The sequence below is a fragment of the Pholcus phalangioides genome, unplaced genomic scaffold (genome assembly GCF_987345545.1).
Source record: "Pholcus phalangioides strain wild (caught in Gottingen) unplaced genomic scaffold, Ppha-v1.0 ptg000017l_1, whole genome shotgun sequence".
Taxonomy (NCBI): Eukaryota; Metazoa; Arthropoda; class Arachnida; order Araneae; family Pholcidae; genus Pholcus; species Pholcus phalangioides.
Window position 1 is genome coordinate 53,772,301 of NW_028301610.1, and position 22,900 is coordinate 53,795,200.

At 39.5% G+C, this 22,900-nt stretch overlaps 1 protein-coding gene across 11 annotated transcripts in view; it reads right to left on the bottom strand.

Annotated features, from left to right (window-relative positions):
* Nucleotides 1-22,900, bottom strand: part of LOC149074117 (uncharacterized) — a 420,692-nt gene that overhangs the window by 219,105 nt on the left and 178,687 nt on the right. For all 11 annotated transcript variants that reach the window (XM_089246242.1, XM_089246238.1, XM_089246241.1 and 8 more), the window contains one exon: nt 7,179-7,552. In XM_089246242.1, coding sequence (XP_089102368.1) covers nt 7,179-7,552 — 374 coding nt within the window. The remainder of the gene's footprint in view (nt 1-7,178; nt 7,553-22,900) is intronic.

Here is a 22,900-nt window from a genome sequence, read left to right on the forward strand (position 1 = left end):
AAAAAATGCTGAGTGAATGCCTCCCCCACCCCAATAAGAAAATCCTACATACGCTACGGAATTTGTATACACAGTAAAATCTCCCTACAACACACCACTCTATGATAAATGCCTCTACAATGATATTTTTAAAATCTTGTTTGGAATTGCCTAGTATAATGTTCAACTATTGATTCAATACAGCGATACCCTTTACTACAATAAATCCCCTCTATAACAATATTGTTTTATAGAATTTGAAACTAGTATACAAAGATATATTTTTTAATGTTTCACTCGAAATTCTCCTCTTATATATTTTTGAATTCCTCAACAGTTTTTGTTTTTCGAGCATGTTTGATAAACATTGGTATTTTGCGCTATCTACCTTTCGGAAGTGTTTATCAAGTTGCCGCGAAGCTACATACCTTCTGTGTAGTACACAAAAGGACTCACCTATACACCCTCTCACTTATACAGTTTTAAGAGGATTCTCTGCACTCACAGTCAAAGATATGCTATTCCATTATATGTTTCTCTCACTTATGCATCTTTTTTTCTTGTTCATTTGCACTGAGATCACTGCACATTTTGTTTCGAAATTTAAAAAAAAATGATGAAACAGAGATTTGCCATTGCAAAAAGATTTCACGTCCTGAACTCACAGTGGTCCATGAGTTAATGAATGAATTCAAATGAATGAAAAATAAAGACCTAATTCAAGTTACTTATTTATTCCAGATTCTTACTGCCTGTCAAATTAATGGAAATTTTTCAACATTTAAAATGTTTGGGCTTGTCAATGCTAAAATAAAGGGAAAAATAGAGATTCACTAGACATCTTGTCAATGCCGCAAAACAGGGTTAAATACACTGTGCGCTGGTATGCAAGAGGTCTCCCCAGCACGACCCAACCCACACGGGTAAAAGGCTTATATCCTGGGAGGGACAGAGCTTTTGTCATGTCTGGTCTGCAAGAGGGCCTGGGTTTGAGTCCCGGTGGAAACAAGATGACTTTTCTTTGGTGACTTTCTTTTCTGAGTAAAATTTGGAAACAGAAGAATTTTTACCATTTTTAATCATTCTGTGGAACATTGAAAACTGAGGTTGTGGTTAAAGAAAACATTCATCAATGACTAAAATTCTACTGCTGGCCACGGTAAATGCAACACCCTGAAGGAAGCATGCAAATAATATGAAATTTACAACATGCATTAGCGGAGTTGAGATATGCAAATGATTAGAATTTCAGCGCAGACGCACATCACGCGCGCCTGTGGCGCCACTTCAAAGCGCTATTTAAGGCTTGGAGATTTCGACGATTTGAAGTACGGCAATTGTGTTTTTCTTGTGGTTTTTTCAAAAAAACGATCAATTATGCCTCGTAGAAAACAGCGATCATCTTTTGATCAAGTATCCGAGTTCGACAGAGGAAGGATAGTGGCCTACCGAGATTGTGGATTATCTTTCAGGGAAATCGGTAGTCGTGTTGGACGAAACGAAACAACTGTAATGCGGATATGTGATCGTTGGATGCAGGAGGGTACGACGGACCGACGTGTTCGATCGCATCCACCTCAGTGCACCACTTCACGTGATGACAGGCGTATTGTGCGTATGGCAGTGACAGATCGCTCAGCCACATCACGAACCATAGCACAGCACATTCAGTCTGTACCGACCGCATCATCCAGTGTCTGCGCGTAAAATTCGACGCCGTTTACAGCAGAGTGGTCTGTCCGCAAGACGTCCATTGCTTCGTCTACCCTTGACGCAGAACCACAGACGTCTCCGCCGCCAATGGTGTGATGAAAGAAGGATGTGGACGGCACAATGGAATGAAATTGTCTTTACTGACGAGTCACGCTTCTGTCTGCAACACCACGATGGTCGGATTCGAGTCTGGAGACACCGTGGAGAGAGGATGCTGAACAGCTGCGTTATGCACCGCCACACTGGTCATGCACCGGGTATTATGGTATGGGGCGGTATTGGATATCACTCTCGCACTCCTCTAGTATGCATTGCCGGTATTTTAAAAAGCCAGCGCTACATCTCCGAGGTGTTGGAGCTAGTTGTCCTTCCTTACCTTCAGGGCTTGCCCACAGCCATATTTCAACAGGATAATGCGCGACCACACGTGGCACGCATTGTCCAAAGGTTCTTCGTCAGTCGCCAGATTGAATTGCTTCCCTGGCCAGCTCGCTCTCCGGATCTTTCGCCGATAGAAAACATTTGGTCCATGGTTGCTCAACGATTGACCCAGATTACATCCCCAGCTGCCACACCAGATCAACTTTGGCAACGCGTGGAAGCTGCTTGGTCTGCTGTACCCCAAGAACACATCCAAAGTTTCTTTGAATCAACGCCGAGGCGTGTGGCAGCGGTGATCTCCAACAATGGCGGCTACTCTGGCTACTGATTTTGGCAGGAACCACACTTCAGAGAAGTCTATAAATTTAATCATTTGATGCTTGGTCAACATGTTATCTACAAAATAAATATTGTTGCGATATCTCTTGTCTTTCTTGGTGTTGCAATTTGGGTGGCCAGCAGTGTATATAAACAGAAAAATATGACGTCATCTGATGAGTTCAATTTGCATGCGCTTGTGCGCTCTTAATACCAACAAAAACAATAAAGTGAAACTTGTCCAAGATGGATACTGTATGAGATGAAAACCTGTCTTGAATGGAATCAAAAGATAGTCCGTTTGATGTTAGTGCTTTGGAATGCACCAATATAAAATGGAAATCTGTCTAAAACAGAATATTATTTCAGTCTCTTAAAGTTCCATTTCATACAAGTTTCACTGTAATATGAGTAGGAAATTGAGAAGTTCTGACATAAATACAAATGTTGGTTAATATTTACGGGAAAGATGGGTGTGTTAATTATACAGACTACCCTGTAAATATAATAAAACAAATAATAAAATACATTGTGATATAATAAATCATTGTGAGTTTTCTATATACTTAGGTTGTTAATTAACTTTGTGTATGAGAATAATAAAATGTTTGGGCTTTTATGATGCAAAGAAATTTTTTTCCCCTTTGCTTACATGTTTAATTTATGATAATCATTTCGTGAATGACTTTAAAGAACAATATGCTATAGGTTCTACTTGCCCCTCACCATCGAGGCAAGTGGGACCCATTGGCAACTAAAAATCTTTAAAAGGGGACACTGAAGAAAATAAGTTTAAAACTTTAGCCCTAAAAATACTATGGTTTAACAAATCTGCTAAGTTGAATTTACACTAATGAAATTAGTAGTTCCACTTACCCAGGTGTACCCTATATAATATATCTATATGGTGAAAAATTAATTCTGTTTCGGATCAAATAACTTGTGAACCAAGTCAATCACATCCACAAATGTGATATCCAAGTATAGTAAAATGGCCACATGCTACATGGTGAAGTACTCTTCAGTGTCCATTAGTGTTAAGTTTCAGAGTTAGAGAGAACTTGTATCTCATAAACTATAAAATATATGACCAAAAGTTCACTACAAAGTTGTGTAAGGGATGAGTCTGGTCTAAAACAAAGAAATACCAAGTTGTACAGCAAGGCGTGACAAATTGAGAAAAAATCTAGACACCAGAATAAATTTTTAGGAGCCTAACATTTGAACTACTTGAGAAAAACAGGTCAAAAGTATTTTAACTTTTCCAGGAATGTGAAATGAATTCCAGAAATTTTGTCTTGTCCACATTTCTTTCCTTGCAGTTCCAACATTGCACCCAAACATACAAACTAATGCCAGTGAAAAAACTTTGTAGCAGATACATTGAGTTTTTATTATTGGGTATTAGATTATTGTCTATAGATATCAAAGAAAAAAAATTAAATCAATTCTTCCAAACCAATTTTTTGGGTATGGTATAAGGAAGTTTCAGATAAAGAGTCAGATAATTAAAAAAAGTTTTTCTATAATTCTTCTCAAAAGACTAAAAAATGACCTGAAACACATCAAAAAATCAAAATCACCACCATCTAAGAATCACTGGTTCCAGGGGCTGTCTTAGGGCAGTGCGACCGTAGCAGTTGCACCTGGCGCGAAATGATAAGGGGCACCGAAAAGCATTAAATATACATTACAAGAAAAATACCTTTAAGATACTTATTTAAAAAAAATAACTATAAAATATAGATGAAGAATGATCGAGATGAGAAAAAAATTGGAGGTTTGTGTGCTTAAAAAATATTACGGTTATTTTTCAAAACGAAAAGAATCAATGGGCAGTGCACCTATATACGTACAGTACATAGCGATTTTGGTCAGATAAACACTCTCTCTCTCTCTCTCTCTCTCGATCAAGCATTTTTCGTTTACCCCTAAAGGAGATTTTGGGGGGGAGACACAATTTCTTTCTCTTTTGTTGTGTAGTAAAAAATAAAAATAATGGAGGAATCACCCCTTGGTCACCCAATTTTTCTACTAACGAGAGCCAAAGTGTTTTCCTGTGTTATGAGGAGTATTACAAGAATTGGAAGGTGTCTTCTGATGTGGGAAATAGTTTGAGCCAGAGGCCTTTCATACCTTTTTTTTCTCGACTTGTATTACTTGAATTAAAAACGCAGAATCGAATCGCCACTACAGTACAGTATTTCGAAAAAAAAATATTGACTAAATATTTTTAAAAAAGCAATGAATGAATTAAAACCTATGATTTGCTAACCATTTTAAATAGGGATTCCTGCACTTGGGCCTCGTTCCTACCTGTCACACGAGGAGAAAGAAAAATGTGCTCACACGAGAAAACCCATGCACTTCGGCGGCCCCGATCACTGGCCAGTCTCCCGACTCGCCAGACTTTCGTATTAGTTCAACCAGGGGCAGCTCAGTGGACTGGATGTGCTCTAGAAGGGCGTCTAATCCAAAGTGAAAGGGCAAAAAAAATTAGGAAAAATTATTTGTGCCTGCTATAAGAGGGGCGCCAAGTCTGAGGTAGACAGGGCGAAAAAAAGTTGAAGGAAATTATTTCTGCCCCCTCTAGTAGGAGCATCAAATCCGGCATAAAAGAGTGAAAGAAAGTATAAAATGATTTCTGCTCGCTTTAGGAGGGACGTCATATCCAAAGTGGAAATGCAAAAAAAAATAATTAGGAAAACTTATTTGTGCCCTCTGTAAATAGGAGAAGCATTAAGTCTGAAGTAAAAGGGCAAAAAAATGGGAAAATTATTTCTGCCCACTCTAGAAGGAGCGCCAAGGTAAAAGGGCAAAAAAACATTCGACATGATGTGTTATGACATAAAATATCGCTGTTCCTTTGAACGCATCAAAATTAAGAAATTGAAACAAAAGTTTTTTTTTCTAATTGGGGAGGTCAGGGGACCCAAAAATAGGTCCCGCACGGGTAGGGATTTTGTCTAGAGCCGCCCCTGAGTGCAACATATGTGAGTGTTGAAAATTGTAACAAACCATACATACACAATTGAACATCTTTTCGGAGTTTCATGGATCTTGTTCCAGATACACGGTGAGTAACGGTAAAGCCTTCTATGAGGCTGGAGGCTTGGCTCCTATTGACAGTATCTATATCTAGGAGGCCTTGGTAAAGTGTGGCCACAACGGGACTCTAAAAAAACATATTTTCCCTTTCAAGAAACTAATGAGGAATGTATGTTGGAAATTCAATTTGATTTTTTTTAAACAGGTTTGCAAACCATATTCCACAATCATGACCCCCACCCCCAAATTCTGTTTTTGAAACTAAGAAAAAGTTTTGAGGTGCAAAACAAGGGCGTAGCCAGGGGGGGGGGGACTTGGGGGTCTGGTCCCCCCCTGAAATGTGAGAAAATGACCGAAAAAAGGGAAAAAGATGGCCAAATCCATTGTTCTGTCACTTTGGTCCCCCCCCCCCGAACGAAATTTCTGGCTACGCCCCTGGTGCAAAATATGTATTGCTTTATTCCATTGGTATCGTTGTCCCTAACATATGCTTCACAGCATTGTTTTGCACCTTGGTAAGGTACTAGGTGTAAGAGCGCGATGATATGTCTCACCAAATAGACTTATTAATTAAATAGTGTGCCAGTTTATTAAAACATGCAATTTTTCCACGACGTTATACATTATTTAGGAATACGAATCATAGTGAGAACTTAATCTAGCTGCCCGTAACTGTAAGGTAAGCTTATATATTAATTACGATTTGAGGCACAGTGGAAAACATTTGGGAAACATAATGCATACAAAACATATTGGAAAACATTTGGATTGGCGCCGCTAAACAATAAAAAAAGAAGTTCTGGAGCTAAGTTCTTAGGAAATGGAAAGATAGCATCTGAAAGAGAGAAATGAGAGATTTCTAGGAGCAGATTGAGTGGTCTTTTGTTGCCATTTAAAAGATGTAGGAAGAAGAGTTGGAAGTTACGATTAGCTGAGCAAATTCGAAATAATAGAACCATAGATCAAACTCTTTTTTCAGAACATTTCGCTCTGTACAAATCCCAACAACATTAATCGTCTCGGTAAGTTTGATAAATTTCGCAACATTTTACCACTTTTACCGGTAATTATGCATAATCTTTTTAGACCCTGTATGCACAAAAGTGCGGGTTTGCTTCTTTTCACTTCAGATATTCCTTTTTTAACATCAGGGGATGTTCAGCCCAAACTTCAAGAATTGTGCGTTATCATTGAAATTAAAGTTAATTAAGGTTAAAAAAAATCTACAGAGGGGAAAAAACAACCCCTTCCCACTGCCGTCTTAACGAATGGGCCCACCCGGAAGCGGCCTGGAAGAATGAAGAGTAGAGGGGCCTCACGAAAATGAGATCTAGTTAAAATTTTCTAAAATTTACTAGGTAGGGCCTCAGAAAAACCACTTGGTCCGGGGGGGGGGGCATGATGCTTTTAAGATGGCCCTGGCCCTTCCCAGTGCTGTAGCGAGCTTTCTCGGGAGCAGTCTTTTCTTGTAGTAGTTTAAACTTTTTTCTTACTTTTTTCTTTACTTTCCTTGAAATAGTTATGCTCAGAAAAAGGAGGAGTTACAAGCGCTCCCCCCTCCCATTCGGCTCGGGGCACCGCTCAAGTTGCCTCATAATAGTTACGGGCCTGCCCAAGTTGCAGGGCTCGGTGATTAAAAAAAAAATTTTTTTTTTTTCCGTACTTGCATCAGATATAAAGTTTCAAGCAAAAATTAACATGTTTTATTTTCAATTAGAACTTGAAAAATTCTTCCTTACCTCAGTGTCACTTTTATTATCTTTCCTTAAAATATCAATGCATAAAGAAAACATTTTCAAATTGTAAACTGCAGCTTTACCTCCATGAATGCAAGGCACCAATTTGAATGCTTTATCCTGGACATTGCTATTTATATTATATTTTGATTGCTGAAAATCTGTAGATTTTTCTGAATATTTTTCATGAACATTAGAAGTTCTCCCAGCAAGAAATACAGAGGATAAATTATGATCTAAAGGACTCGAAACAATTTTACTCATTTCTACAGCTTCCTTCATGGCATTGACAGTAGACATTAATAACCTGACAGCAGAGCTATCTTTCAAAGATGGATAACAACCATAAATATATGTGAGCATACAATAGCTGAGATCTGAAATTAAAAACATTTTTATTTATTCATAATGAAATTAAAAATAATAATATTGATAAAGCTAAAAGCATGGGAAATAATGATTTTTGCATCATGAATTTTCACTTCAATGTGATTTAAAAAAAATTAACCCTCTTTAAACGTATAAAAAAATTTTGCTTTTTGGTCTCATCTCGGGGGGCAGGGTGGTGCCCTCACCAAGTCGAGCAAGAACAGCCTTAATAACCTTTTCTGGAAGCAACTCCAGGTGTTTTTGACACCCCCATATCCATGTATTAGAGTTGCTCAGGTATCTAAAATTTAACATATCTAGAGCATTCTGCAAACAGAGAAACTTCCAAATTTTACATTTCTATCATTTGTAGTTCATAAGACATTTGTGTTGTTATTTCGAAACACACTCACCAATCATCAAAAATCTGAGGCACTTCTACCAGCCTTAGAAACATAAAATTTCATCAAAACATTTCATATAAAATATGTTGATGATGGGGGTTGATGTTGGCGATTGCTTGAATAGCTGATTTGCTGTCGGATAAAATTATGTAGTTTTCATTACTGACAATGAATTTTAGTGCTGTGATCATTATTGCAACACATTCTCCAGTGAAGACAGATGAGCAATCATGGAGCGCTGCTTGAAATGAATTACGAGTTTTTGCACAGAAAATTCCAATAGAGGTATGAGCTCCTTTTGAGGCATCTGTAGCTATAATAGTAGAACAAGACCAGAATTTTTGTTCATGTTCATAAAATAGTTGCTTTGTGAGGAGATCATTTGATGATGTTTGAAATGGAAGAGAACTGGTTGTGAAATCAATATTGGTGATAAGCCAAGGAGGATTCGCAAAAAACAGAGGTTGAAGAGGAATAAGTAAATTGTTGTCCTTGATGAATTGAATAATAGAAGGATCCAAAATTTTAGTATGTGCCGCTGTGGTGGTCAAGTGGTTATAGTGCCGGACTCGTGATGCGAGGATCCGGGTTTGAACACCACAGTGGTGGTCGGCTGAAGTTGGTTTTCTGTGGTTCCCAACTTCAAGGCGCAAATGCGAGCCGATCTCCCCGTTAAAAAGTCTCGCCACAGAGAGCAACAGTCCTACAACGGTAAATCATTCAACCATAACACTTCACTCATAGTTTGTATAACTGGGGGCAGATGACAGCACTACACATAACAAGCATTACACAGAAACAAACTTTACGTCAGGTTGCACTACACGTACACGCACATTCCCGCATGTACCGATTCGTTGGGGGATTCCACGGGGGGGGGGGTGCATGTGTGGTGTAGCAGTAGTAGGGGTGTGGGTCATAATCCCGACAGACGAAATCCCGACAAGTCACAATCCCGACAGACGAAATCCCGACAGGTCAAAATCCCGACAGGGTCGAAATCCCGACAAGTCAAAATCCCGACACGGTCAGAATCCCGACAGGGTCGAAATCCCGACAAGTCAAAATCCCGACAAGTCGAAATCCCGACAGGGTCAAATTCCCGACACGGTCAAAATCCCGACACGGTCGAATTTAAAAATTCAATTTCGCCGTATAAGCCGCACTTCGCGATTTCTGTCGGGATTTGAATTTCTCGTGGCGAGGGGGCGTTGGGGCACCGATGAGAATGATAAATTACGATCAAATAAATTTTTCAAATTTTAATTTCGCCGTATAAGCCGCACTTGGCGATTTCTGTCGGGATTTGAATTTCTTGCGGCAAGGGGCGTTGGGGTGACGATGAGAATGATAAATTGCGATCAAATAAATTTTTCAAATTTTAATTTCACCGTATAAGCCGCACTTCGCAATTTCTCTCGGAATTTGAATTTCTTGCGGCAAGGGGCGTTGGGGTGACGATGAGAATGATAAATTGCGTTCAAATAAATTTTTCAAATTTTAATTTCGCCGTATAAGCCGCACATCGCGATTTCTGTCGGTATTTGAATTTCTTGCGGCAAGGGGCGTTGGGGTGACGATGAGAATGATAAATTGCGATCAAATAAATTTTTCAAATTTTAATTTCGCCGTATAAGCCGCACTTCGCGATTTCTGTCGGGATTTGAATTTCTCGTGGCGAGGGGGCGTTGGGGCACCGATGAGAATGATAAATTACGATCAAATAAATTTTTCAAATTTTAATTTCGCCGTATAAGCCGCACTTGGCGATTTCTGTCGGGATTTGAATTTCTTGCGGCAAGGGGCGTTGGGGTGACGATGAGAATGATAAATTGCGATCAAATAAATTTTTCAAATTTTAATTTCGCCGTATAAGCCGCACTTCGGGATTTGAATTTCTTGCGGTGAGGGGCGTGGGGGCGCCGATAGAATGATAAATTGCGATCAAATAAATTTTCAAATTTTAATTTCGCCGTATAAGCCGCACTTCGTGATTCCAGAGGCCTGAGTTAGGTCTGACCGTTCATCGCATACAAGTTCCAAGCAAAAATTGATATTCTTTGCCTTTGTAGTCTAGTGGGCTCACCCAGAAAGCTCGAGAACGTGGGTTTGATTCCTAGCAAGAGCACAGGTGAATTTTTCCTTCCTAACTTCATCTCGCATCAGCCAACCGTTGAAACCTTCGTATAGATAGCGGAAAGTGATATCATCCTCGGAAAATATAGTGTGTGTGGCTCGAAACAAAAAAATCTAAATTTTTCTTTGATTTCCCTTCCTTTAACTTCCAATTTGAAAGTTGTTGCATTGTCTCTCCTGATGCCAACAGAAAAATTGCATGTTTCTCAGTGCAATATTCGCTAAGATATTTGAATTCGAAAACTGGAGAAAAGTTATGAAAAGACAGCAAAAACTAATCGACAACGCTCCTTCCCCAAATTTATGCTGTCCTTTCCACCTTTCCTTCGAATTTTGAATTCAAATATCTCGGCGAACATTGTACTTGTCAACTTAGATTTTTTTTGTTGGTCTCAGGAGATACGGTGCAGTCACTTTATAATTAGAAGTTTTAAAAATTTATATTTTTTTATTTTGTTACACACTGTGTTTTCACTCTCAAAACTGGTACAGGGTAATTTTTGAACGCCTTTTGAGCATTTTTTCAAACTGAAATCATCTCTACCACGGATGGTTGAGAAGACAATGGCCGTATGGCCGTACTAACTCTTAAAGGACACCCTGTATGCAACTACACTACCACACAATTTGCATACTCTCTTCAAAGCCTTAAGACCAACTTAGAGATAGAATTTTAAGAAATTTTTTTGGGAGTCTCAACAGTATAAAATAAAACTACTGAGAGAATTTTATGTTTATAGCTTCGTAGTGAGAAGGGGGGAATTGGGGATCCGGTCCCTTCGAAATCAGAGAAAATGATTGAAATAAGGTAAAACATGGCCAAATATATTATTTGACCACCTTGTTCCCCCCCCCCCCCCCGAATGGAATTTCTAGATACGGGCCTGACCTTCAGTGGTTGCGGCTCGGCGATGAATCAGTGAATTAAGCTGTCAAGACATGTAATTTTATACATATGAATAAAAATATTTCTCTACTATTACATTGCTTTCGAAAACCTTGAAAATTTTAAATTAAGATCTTCATGAAACGGTCTAACTTTGTGCAATATCATTTGACATTTTAAGTCTATTTGAAACTTGAGCGGGAAAGAATTTCGAAAAATTCTCAAAGAAAATAATAAGGAATAGCAGTGTTTCTGGAGGATAGAAAAATCGATAAATGCCAGAAAAAGGCAACCCTGAATCCTTTGCTTTTCGCCAAGTTGGAAAAGTAAATGAATTTCCAAATTATTGATCTCCATTGATCATGGTATGCGCCACAAACCACTTGCAGCGACAAACGGAAATCCCGACAGAAATCACGAAGTGCGGCTTATACGGCGAAATTAAAATTTGGAAATTTTATTTGATCGCAATTCACCATTCTCATCGTCGCCCCAACGCCCCTCGCCGAGAGAAATTCAAATCCCGACAGAAATCACGAAGTGCGGCTTATACGACAAAATTAAAATTTGAAAATTTTATTTGATCGCAATTCATCATTCTCATCGTCGCCCCAACGCCCTTAATCGCGAGAAAGTCAAATCCCGACAGAAATCGCGAAGTGCGGCTTATACGGCAAAATTAAAATTTGAAAATTTTATTTGATCGCAATTCATCATTCTCACCGGCGCCCCTACGCCCCTTGCCGCAAGAAATTCAAATACCGACAGAAATCGCGAAGTGCGGCTTATACGGCGAAATTAAAATTTGAAAAATTTATTTGATCGCAATTTATCATTCTCATCGTCGCCCCAACGCCCCTCGCCGCGAGAAATTTAAATCCCGACAGAAATCACGAAGTGCGGCTTATACGGCGAAATTGAATTTTTAAATTCGACAGTGTCGGGATTTCGACTTGTCGGGATTTTGAACTGTCGGGATTCTGACCGTGTCGGGATTTTGACTTGTCGGGATTTCGACCCTGTCGGGATTTTGACCTGTCGGGATTTCGACCCTGCCGGGATTTTGATCTGTCGGGATTTCGACCCTGTCGGGATTTTGACCTGTCGGGATTTCGTCTGTCGGGATTGTGACTTGTCGGGATTTCGTCTGTCGGGATTGTGAACGGAACCCCAGTAGTAGGTAGGGGCTCAGGGGGGGATCCATGATGTTCTTAAGTCAGCCACCTCGTTGGGCAATTTGCCTGTTGTGGCGTTGTATTTGTATTTGTAATGTGGCTGAGTCTCAAGATTCTTTACTCGTAAAAAGTTGCAATATCTGATGTAGAGCCAAGTCTCTAAATGCTGTTATTAACTATGACATTAATTCACAAATCACTCCAAGGCTACACACCTTTAGTTGATGAACATTTTGGGACTTGGCAATTATGTAGCACATATCACACCTTATCATGTATTTATAGCATTGACTTGATTTTACATAACAAGTATTATTATTCACATTATTTGATAGCGATTATTAATGAACGTGAACAATAAAACTTGGCCAATGGCCAAAACATTCTTATTGCGTGATTGCCAAGTCCCAAAATGTTCTTAAACTAAAGGTTGTAGACTTAGGATAATTTTGTGAATCTAATTGTCATAATTAATAACAGCATTAGACTTGGCTCTACATCAGATATCACAACTTTTTACGGGTAAAGAATCTCAAGATTAGGTCATGTATATTGCATGAAATTTTTTTATTGGGATTTCACTTGTTTTTGTAAGTACCATAGTCCTCTTTTTTTATGTTGCACACTTTTGTAAATAACTTTATTTTTCAAAATTACATTTTGCACATTATTTTATACCATATAAAATCGAATACCTACGCGTTGAAGGGATTTGTTACTAGGGTGACCTTTGAAGACTGGACACACCCCGCTTCACATCTCAGTAAGCTTTCAGAGCATTCCCAAAGGATGGGTGTATCCAAAAAAAATTTCACATAATCAACACTTGCCAATGGGTGGATCATAACATCCTAATATAATTCACTAAAATATATAAAAATAAATGTAAAATCTTGAATCCTATACTGGTCTATGACAGGGTTCATACAAAATTTCCTAAATAAAAATTGAGGACTTTTTAAGGTGTTTTCAAGCAGTTTTTAAGGAGTCATGGCAAACTTCATAATTACAAGTTTTACAGCTAAAAAAAGAGTGGGGCACATATGCAAATTTATTTTTAATTTGCCAAACAAATTTTCCCTCTCCTCAAAAATATAGACGTAGAAATGGTTCAGAAATTAAAACTTTTGATTTGTTACCCAGCATTATAAGAATTCATAAAATAATCCACATACAGATAATCTATACTTTTCTGTTGTCACCAGTGTTCTAAAACCTTCAAGTTTCGGTCAAAACTACAACGCATAACGGCATCACATAAATTATAAAAATTGTAAGTGATATTCATTCCTCCTCAATTATTCAAAAAAAAAAAAAAACTGACAAAGATTTTTTTTACAAAATTATTTATATTTGCAGCAATGCTTTATTCACCTCTCGCTTAAAGTGGATCAAAACATACACAAATTCTTTAAAATTGAGTTTTCAATTTTTTTGGCACGATTCCTGTCGCCTTCTTGTTTTTCAGTTATACTCAGAAAGAAACTGTTGCAAAATGGGAGCAAATTTCGGGACATTTCAACATGATGTTTGGCAATTTAGCATTCATTATTTGGCGACATTGGCAATTTAACACTCATAATTCGGCGGCTAGCTTGTTTATTCATGAAATGAATTTTTTTCCCACGAAACATCAAGATTCAAAGCAATGACGATCGACCATAGTAATTTCTGCTGCTTGCAGTGGCAACTTTTTTTCTTCTTCCTCTTTTGGAAAACCCTCCTCTCCCAGGCGCAAATCCAGAGTGATGTGTCAGAGGAGGCATTTTTTGCTAGATGGGGACGATCACCACACCAAGAGTCTGATAATATAGTAGAATGAATCTGTCCTGTATTTTACAGGACAGTAGTCACTACTGTCCTGTAAAATACAGGACAGATTCATTCTACCATATTATCAGACTCTTGGTGTGGTGATCGTCCCCATCCTCCCACACCTCTTGGTTGGATATTACGGGACGAAGGAGTCGGAAAAACTTCTAGAAGAGGATTACTGCTATTTAACTTGTAAACAAGCATAAAAACCGAACTTGATTAAGAGATTTAAAAACATTAAAAAAAGCGAAACATCACACATTTATGTAGGGTACTCATCACAAAGGATACATCTTCTTCATACTTATTGAGCTCCACTCCTACACTTGAGCCGAAAGTACACCAGCTAGTGTCGGGCATGTTATGGGAAATTATTCAGAAAAATTACTCTGAACAACAAAACTGTGTCGGAAGTGAAATGAAGTGATGTATAATAATCGGATAGGGTGAAAAAGATCATTGAGCCGAAGAGATACAAGGTTGTTGACTGTTGGACATGAGAGATGTCGGACGCTCTGGTTTAGGCGTCGATGTAAATAAATGTGATTATAAGTTATTCTCGTTGGCTCTGGTGTATACTTAAATAGTGATATGTCTAGGAGGCCAAATGAAGCATGGTAGCAGCTGCGGGATCCAGAAAGATCCACCAATCCACTTTTCAAACGTCGTTGAGTAAGTCTTAGCTTGATTATTAAAGTTTGAATAACTAAGCCTAAATCGCCGCTTTACATAAGTCTATGGTTAGGGCTAAGAACATGTCATCGCCGTTGCAAGTGCCGTGTCCTGAACCGTTTTCATTTGCAACGCCATCCGAATGGCCAAAATGGAAGAAACGCTTCGAAAGATTTTGCGACGCATCAAGGCTAGCGAAGAAGGGTGAGAAAGACCAGGTCAACACGCTTCTCTACCTGTTGGGTGATCAAGCGGAACACATTTTCACCTCATTTCACCTACCAACAGCAGACCAGGAGAAGTACGATTTAGTCATAGGGGCATTCGACAGACATTTCTTGCCCAAGAAAAATGTCATATATGAGCGGGCCAAGTTCAACAACCGTGTTCAACACTCCGGAGAATCAGTGGAGACGTTCATCTCTGCTCTCCATGTGCTAGCGGAGTCATGCGAGTATCAAGCTCTCTGTGGTGTCCTTATAAGAAGTGACTAAAAGAACTAAACTGATAAGAACATACAACGCCACCTAGTGTTGTGTAAGGGGAACTAGTGAGTTCCACCTCGGATATCAAGTAGACAAGATGTCTAAATGTTTTGCTCTTTCCACTTTATAAATTCTTCCTATCTATATATATGTAATCTATCTAAGTCTAACGTAATAATAAATACTCAACAAAATAAATACCCATGTGTTATCCACTCGGCTAACAAAGTGTTAAAGAAAACACAACAAGTGGCGAGGAGGCCCATCTTAAAAGTTGGATAGAGTATTTACTCGAAGACTGCAAAAGGTAGGAGAAAAAGTTTTTCATACATCTCTGACGATGGAAAATTTAGTTGAAGAGTTAATAAGACAGAATAAAGCTCTAATGGAAGCTCTCAAAGTGCAACGAGGCTCAACGTCAACAAACCAAAAAGTGACAGTTTCGTTTGATAAATACGATGAAGCTTCAGAGACTTTCGATGCGATTATAGAAAGTTTCAAGGCATTTTTAGACATTCAAAATGTCCCAGAAGAAAAACGTGCTAAAGTCTTAATTACGAGCATTTCTGCAAAGCTCTACAACTTGTTAAAAAATTTATTGTCTCCGGACAATCCATCAGAGAAAGAATTCGCCATTTTAAAGAATGTTTTGAAGAACCATTTGAATCCTAAAGCATTGATTATACCGAGTAGGCACATGTTTATAAACAGAAAGCAGAACGAAGGCGGAAACATCAGTTCATATATAGCCGAATTGCGACATCTCTTGCAATCGCGTGCGATTATAAACAAGAGATGTTGAACACCATGCTTCGGAATGTTTTCGTTAGTGGGTTCCGAGATAGAGCGATCCTCAGATCGTTTATTTGAGGAAGACGACATCGAGCTAGACAAAACAATAAAGATCGCGCTGGCGATGGAGAAAGCTGTACAGGGGGCGAATGAGATTATTGGGAAGCAGGCAGAACTGAAGGTAGTGAAAGCGGGGAAGAGGAAAACGAAACTGCCCACACAAAACAGAAAGAAACTACTCTGCCGCCACTGTCAAATATCCGCTGTGTATACGATGCACAGGGACAAATCACGATAAAGAATCCTGCAGATTTATTGCTAGCAAATGTCGCTTCTGTAAAAAAATCGGGCATATAGAAAAAGCCTGCTACACGGCAAAGAAGACTCAATCGACACCTAACAAACAGAAACAGATTTCAGTTGAGGAAAACGAAAATGACGTTTCCATGTTTGGGTTAGAGACGGTATTGAGTGAAGAGCCAAAAAAGCCTCCGGTGATGGTTACTGTCAACATAGACAATAAACCAGTGAGTATGGAAGTTGATACCGTGGAACAGTATCAGTAATGAGCTTACAGAGATTCAGAAAAATTTAGTATTCCGGACATACAATGGAGAAAAAATTGTCCCAGCGGGATATGTCACTGTGAAAGTGGAGTATGGAAAACAAAAGTTGCACTTAAACTTATATTTGGTGAGGGAAAATTAAGACACGATTTTTGGCCGTGAATGGCTATACAAAATCAATTTAGACTGGAACTCTCTTAAGGCTGTGAGGACCACTAATGACATGGATCTCAAAAAATTGTTGGATGATTATAAAGAGATTTTCGACAAAAAATTAGGTGAGATAAATAACCATGAAGTGGAACTAAAGCTTAAATCAAATGTTACCCCAGAGTTTCGTAGAGCGAGAACTGTGTCCTTAGCATTAAAAGACGGGGGTTGAAAAAGAAATAGACCGGCTTGAAAGAGAAGGCATTATCGAGCGAGTTGAAACTTCAGATTAGGCTACACCAGTTGTTCCCGTGGTGAAACCAGACGGATCCATAAGGTTATGTGCAGATTATTCTATCACATTAAATCCTAAGCTAGAGGTGCCTCAGCATCCCTTACCAACGTTTGAAGAAATATTCTCATGTTTAAATGGGGGTAAACGATTTTCAAAATTGGATTTCAGTCATGCATATTTGCAAATGAAAGTGCACCCTGACAGTCAACGACTCCTAACCATAAACACTCATAAGGGGTTATACGCCTGTAAAAGATTGATGTACGGCCTAAATGCAGCTCCAGCAATATGGGAGAGGTACATTGATGGGTTATTACAAGGAATAGATGGTGTAAAAGTTTTTATGGATGACGCCAGAGTGACCGGAACAAATGACGAGTCACATCTCAGGGCTTTGGAAAAATTTTTCAAAAAATGTCAGGAGCATGGGCTGAAGTTAAATTTGAAAAAGAACACATTTTTTTCAAATTGAAATAAATTTCTTAGGTCACAAAATTGATGAAAATGGCCTAAGTGAAACAAATGAGAAAACTGAAGCAATTCTGAAAGTTCCCGCACCGAAAAACGTTCAGGAAATAAAAAGTTTTCTGGGCATGGTAAATTTCTACGGGAAATTTTGTCCTAATCTGGCAACCATTGCCTATCCTGTCAATGAGCTGACTAAAAAAAAGGACGTTCCGTGGCGTTGGTCTAAAAAGTGTGAGACTGCATTCAAGAAGATCAAAAAGGAAATTTGCTCAAAGCGAATCTTGATGCACTATGATCCTACACTACCTCTTACTCTTGCTTCGGATGCTTCTCCAGTGGGAATAGGAACAGTTCTATCACATGTCTTACCAGATGGAACAGAAAGACCAATTGCCTTCGCTTCTAGTATGCTGACGAAAACGGAACAGAGATACTCCCAGATTGACAAAGAAGCTTTGGCAATTATCTGGGCAGTAAAGAAATTTATGCTTTACTTGAAAGGCCAAAGATTTACTCTCATAACATATCACAAGCCTTTGGTAGCGATATTCAGCTCGAAGAAAGGTCTACCAGTGTTGACGTCTACTCGACTTCTGCATTATGCCTTGATCTTACAAGCATATCAGTTCGATATCATCTATCGTAACACACAGAACCATGGTAATGTAGATTGTCTTTCCCGATTACCTTTAAGGTCGGAAGACTTAGTTGTCAAGGATGACATAGAACTCTTCCAGTTGAATCAAATCTAAACACTACCAGTGAAAGCTCAACATTTAGCAAAAGACACACAAAATGATGAAGAGTTGGGTCCATTGCTGAGGAAATTGAAATTCGGTGAACCTTTAGGAGGGAAGGAAGCCGAGTACACCTTGCAGGATGGATGTATAATGCATGGCCAAAGAGTTTTTATTCCGAAGAAATTTAGAAATCAAATTCTTGATGAACTCCATCAAGGCCATCTGGGCATTGTTAAAATGAAAGCAATTGCTCGATCCTACGTCTACTGGAGGGACATTGATAGCGACATAGAAAAAGCTGCTAAAAACTGTCCAGATTGCTCCAGATTCAAGTCTGATCCGGTGAAAGCAAGGGTACACCATTGGGAATACCCAAGTGCTCCATGGGAGAGAATTCACGTAGATTTCGCAGGTCCCATATTCGAGCATGTTTTTGATCGTAGTCGATGCTCATTCTAAATGGATGGAAGTATACCCGATGAAATCAACAAACACGTTCAAGACAGTTGAATGCCTACGGAACTGTTTCTCTCGATTTGGACTGCCTTTAGTGTTAGTGAGTGACAATGGTCCTCAGTTCACATCACACGAGTTTGAAATATTCATGAGGAATAATGGAATAAAGCACAAAACGTGTGCTCCCTTCAAACCAACACGCAACGGGCAGGCAGAGCGATACGTTCACACCTTAAAACAATCCCTTCGGACGATGCAAAGATTTCCCGGTAACATCTACCAAAAAGTGAGCACGTTTCTGTTGAATTACAGAAAAGCGCCAAATGCGACTACCATACAAAGCCCAGGAATGTTATTCCTAAAAAGAGAAATCCGAACTAGGATAGACCTAGTCTTGCCAAATATCAAGAACAGGGTTCAAGAAAGAATCAGAAATGAGGTCACAGACTTCTATGACCGAACTTTCGAGCCAGGAGATCGTGTGGCTGTGCGAGATTACAGATCCGCCAATAACAAGTGGAAGTTCGGAACTGTTCTCAACAAAGACGGAGTTCTACACTACACTGTAGATGTAAATGGAACTCTCTTCCGACGTCACATCGACCAGATGAGAGCAGCTGGCAATCAAGTTCAGCCAACCTTGGTGATACCCAGAGTTCCAGGCAAACTTTCATCAACTCCTGTCGCTGCTGACTCCGAAGTACAGATTGCTCCAGAAGAACAGACAACTCTGACAGAGATCAGCAGCGATCTACCAACACCAGCTAAGGCACCAGCGACGTCCAGCAAGCCTACAGTGATGTCCAGTACCACCGTTCCTTTGCGACGTTCCCAACGAACCAGGAAAGCTCCTGTCCGGTTGGATCTTTAAATTAGCGGGGAGGAATGTGGTGTCCTTATAAGAAATGACTAAAAGAACTAAACTGATAAGAACATACAACGCCACCTAGTGTTGTGTAAAGGGAACTAGTGAGTTCCACCTCGGACATCAAGTAGACAAGATGTCTAAATGTTCTGCTCTTTCCACTTTATAAATTCTTCCTATCTATATGTATGTAATCTATCTAAGTCTAACGTAATAATAAATACTCAACAAAATAAATACCCATGTGTTATCCACTCGGCTAACAAAGTGTTAAAGAAAACACAACACTCTCAGAGAAGAGATGATTCGCGACCGCATTGTCGTGGGTGTCAGCGACCGAAGATTGTCCGAAAAGCTTCAGCTGGAGCAAAGTCTAACGCTGGAGAAAGCTACGACCATGGCAAAACAATACGAATCTGTCAAGAAGCAGCAGGAGATACATATACCTGTGTTAAACCAGGTCAGAGCTAGCCAGGAACCTGGCCAAGGTCACAGAAATCAACGGGGAAGCCATGGCTCAGAGTCCAAGAAACAAGAGCAATCAACGAAGGAAAAGCAGGGCCAGACCCGCAGTAGGAATGAATCTTCTTGTTTTTGGTGCGGACGAGCAAAGTTTCATGACAAGAATTCCTTCCCAGCTAAGGACATCACGTGCCATAAGTGCGGTAAGAAAAATCACTTCGCTAGGGTTTGCGAAGGGTAACTGCGAACGGTTCGACAGTGCGTCAAGTCGGGGTGAAGACGTCAAAGACATTCCTTGGCTACTTAGTATCATCCGCGTCATCACACAAAGAGACTGCAGAAGAAGACGTCTTAGTCAGAGATGTCCAAGTCAACTTTCTGCTGGATTCAGGAGCAGACGTGACAGTCATCCCAGACAGTCTCTACAGACGGAAGAGAAACAGATTTCTGAGACTCAAGCCTCCTGACCGGAATCTTTCGAGTCCCGGTGCATCGAACTTGAACGTCAAGGGAATGTTCGAGTGCCAGCTAACTTGCAAGTCAGCCTCTACGTCTGCAAAAGTCTATGTGATCAAGGGACCAGATCGTCCACTATTGTCAAGAGAACTTTGCGTCCAACTAAAGTTGATTCAACGACTCAATAAAGTGACGGCTCACAGCCTAACTCAAGTCAACCCGGAAAAAGAATTTCCACAAATTTTCGATGGACTTGGAGAACTGAAGGGAGAATATGAAATCAAGCTGAAGCCCGGTGCTGTGCTTTTTGCAGTTCACGTTCCAAGGCGAGTTCCTATCCCATTAATGGATAAAGTAAAACAGCATCTTGATGCGATGTTGAAGGACGGAATAGTCGAATCGGTGACAGAACCGAGTGAATGGTGTTCTCCGCTGGTGTTAGCAGCAAACCAAATGGAGATATCAGGCTCTGCATCGATCTGACCAAGTTGAACAGCAGCGTTCAACGTGAGAACTTTCCGTTACATTCAGTTGATCATTTGTTGGGCCAGATACCCCAGAAGCCAGGATCTTTTCCAAGCTGGACGCCACAACAGGGTTTTGGCAGAAGAAACTGGTAGAGAATTCCCGAAGGCTGACGACTTTCATCACGCCTTTCGGAAGGTTCCGTTTCTTGAGACTTCCGTTCAGAATTTCTTCAGCTCCAGAAGTTTTTCAACGAGACATTGCAGACATTCTACAGGGTATTCCAGCTGTGACGAACCTGACAGACGACACTTTAGTGTAGGGCGTCACTCAAGAAGAACACGACAGACATCTCAGAGAAGTACTTCGACGATTCCATGATGCGAACATCACCCTTGACAAGGACAAGTGTGTTTTCGGCTTCACTAAAGTGAGGTTCTTAGATCATCTGATAGACCACAAAGGAATCCGGCCTGACCCAATGAAAGTAGGAGCCATAGAAAATCTTCAACCACCAAAAGATCTACGTGAAGCGCAACGTTTCATTGGAATGGTGAAATACCGAATTTGAGCGAAATTTTGGCTCCAGTTCAAGCGCTACTGAAAACATCCAATGACTTTGTGTGAGACTCCGAGCAAGCTTGATGCTTCAAGGAAATCAAATGCTTGCTTACATCGGCACCAGTCCTAGCACGGCTTGATCCTAAGCTACCGGTCATCGTCTCTGCAGATGCATCATTGTCTTACGGCTTGGGAAGTGTGTTGCTTCAAGAACACAAGGACGGTACGGTACACCCTGTGGCCTACGCGTCAAGAACTATGTCCATTGCAGAAAGAAGATACGCTCAAATCGAAAAAGAAGTGTTAGCACTCACTTGGGATTGTAAGAAATTTGAAGACTTCATTATGGGACTCGAAGTGCGTCTTGAGACCGATCACAAACCACTCGTGCCCATATTTTCAACAAAGCAACTGGATGAATTAACACCTCGTTTACGCTTCAGGCTACGGATGATGAAATATTCATTCTTAATCTCATACACTCCAGGTAAACAGCTCTTAGCAGCAGACGCCCTTTCAAGAGTGACAACTCCGCTGAATTGGAGGAAGAGACTAAGGTCTATGTGAGACTTGTCATCTCTACACTTCCTGCTTCAGAGGCTAGGCTATTAGAGATCAAAGATGGACAGAAACGAGATGTCACGATCTCGAAGATAATTTTTTTCATCGCTGGCACCTGGCCAGATAAGAAGACATTGAGCCAAGCAGAATTACCATACTTCTACGTCAAGGACGAGCTGTTCATCGAGGATTACTTACTGCTACGAAACAGTCGCCTTGTGGTACCACCAGTATTACAGCAAGACATTCTAGAACGACTTCACTGTGGTCACTTGGGAGTGAACAAGTGTCGTGCCCTAGCGAGAGAGTGTGTTTGGTGCAGGGTTGGTAAAAAAACCGGTTTTTTTGAAAAAAACCAAAAAACCGGGTTTTTTTGGTTTAAACCGGTTTTTTTGTTTTAAATAGTATTAACATTAAAAACAATGAAATTTCTGAAAAATCATTCAAACTTGTAATAATTAACTAAAATAAAATGTTTATTAATGCAATTAACACTATTCCCATGCTAATTAATCAATAAATATTTATTACATTTTAACAAAAACCATTTTGCCATTTAATTATTTTTTGCTTAACTCAATGGATTACTGTGTGTTTGAAAATTCTTTTAATGTTATTATTAATCATATAATGTATAAAGGTTTTTCTCCAGTTACTTTCAGTATACTTAATTACAAAGCTATTTTGCAAAAAGTAATATAAATTAGGTGAATATAATGCATTTAATGAAGCATAAATAATGCAGATTAATTAACGATGATTTACGATATACAGGGTGATTATAACTAAGGTTCTGATTTCAAAATACTGTAAAAAAAAGAGCGATTGTCAGAATGACTTGAAAATTGACATGAATATTCCTGAAAAAATTCAATTTTATTTGATAAAGGGGAAAAAATACTTTAAAATGTAAAATTAATGACATCATCCAACACGTGGGAAATTT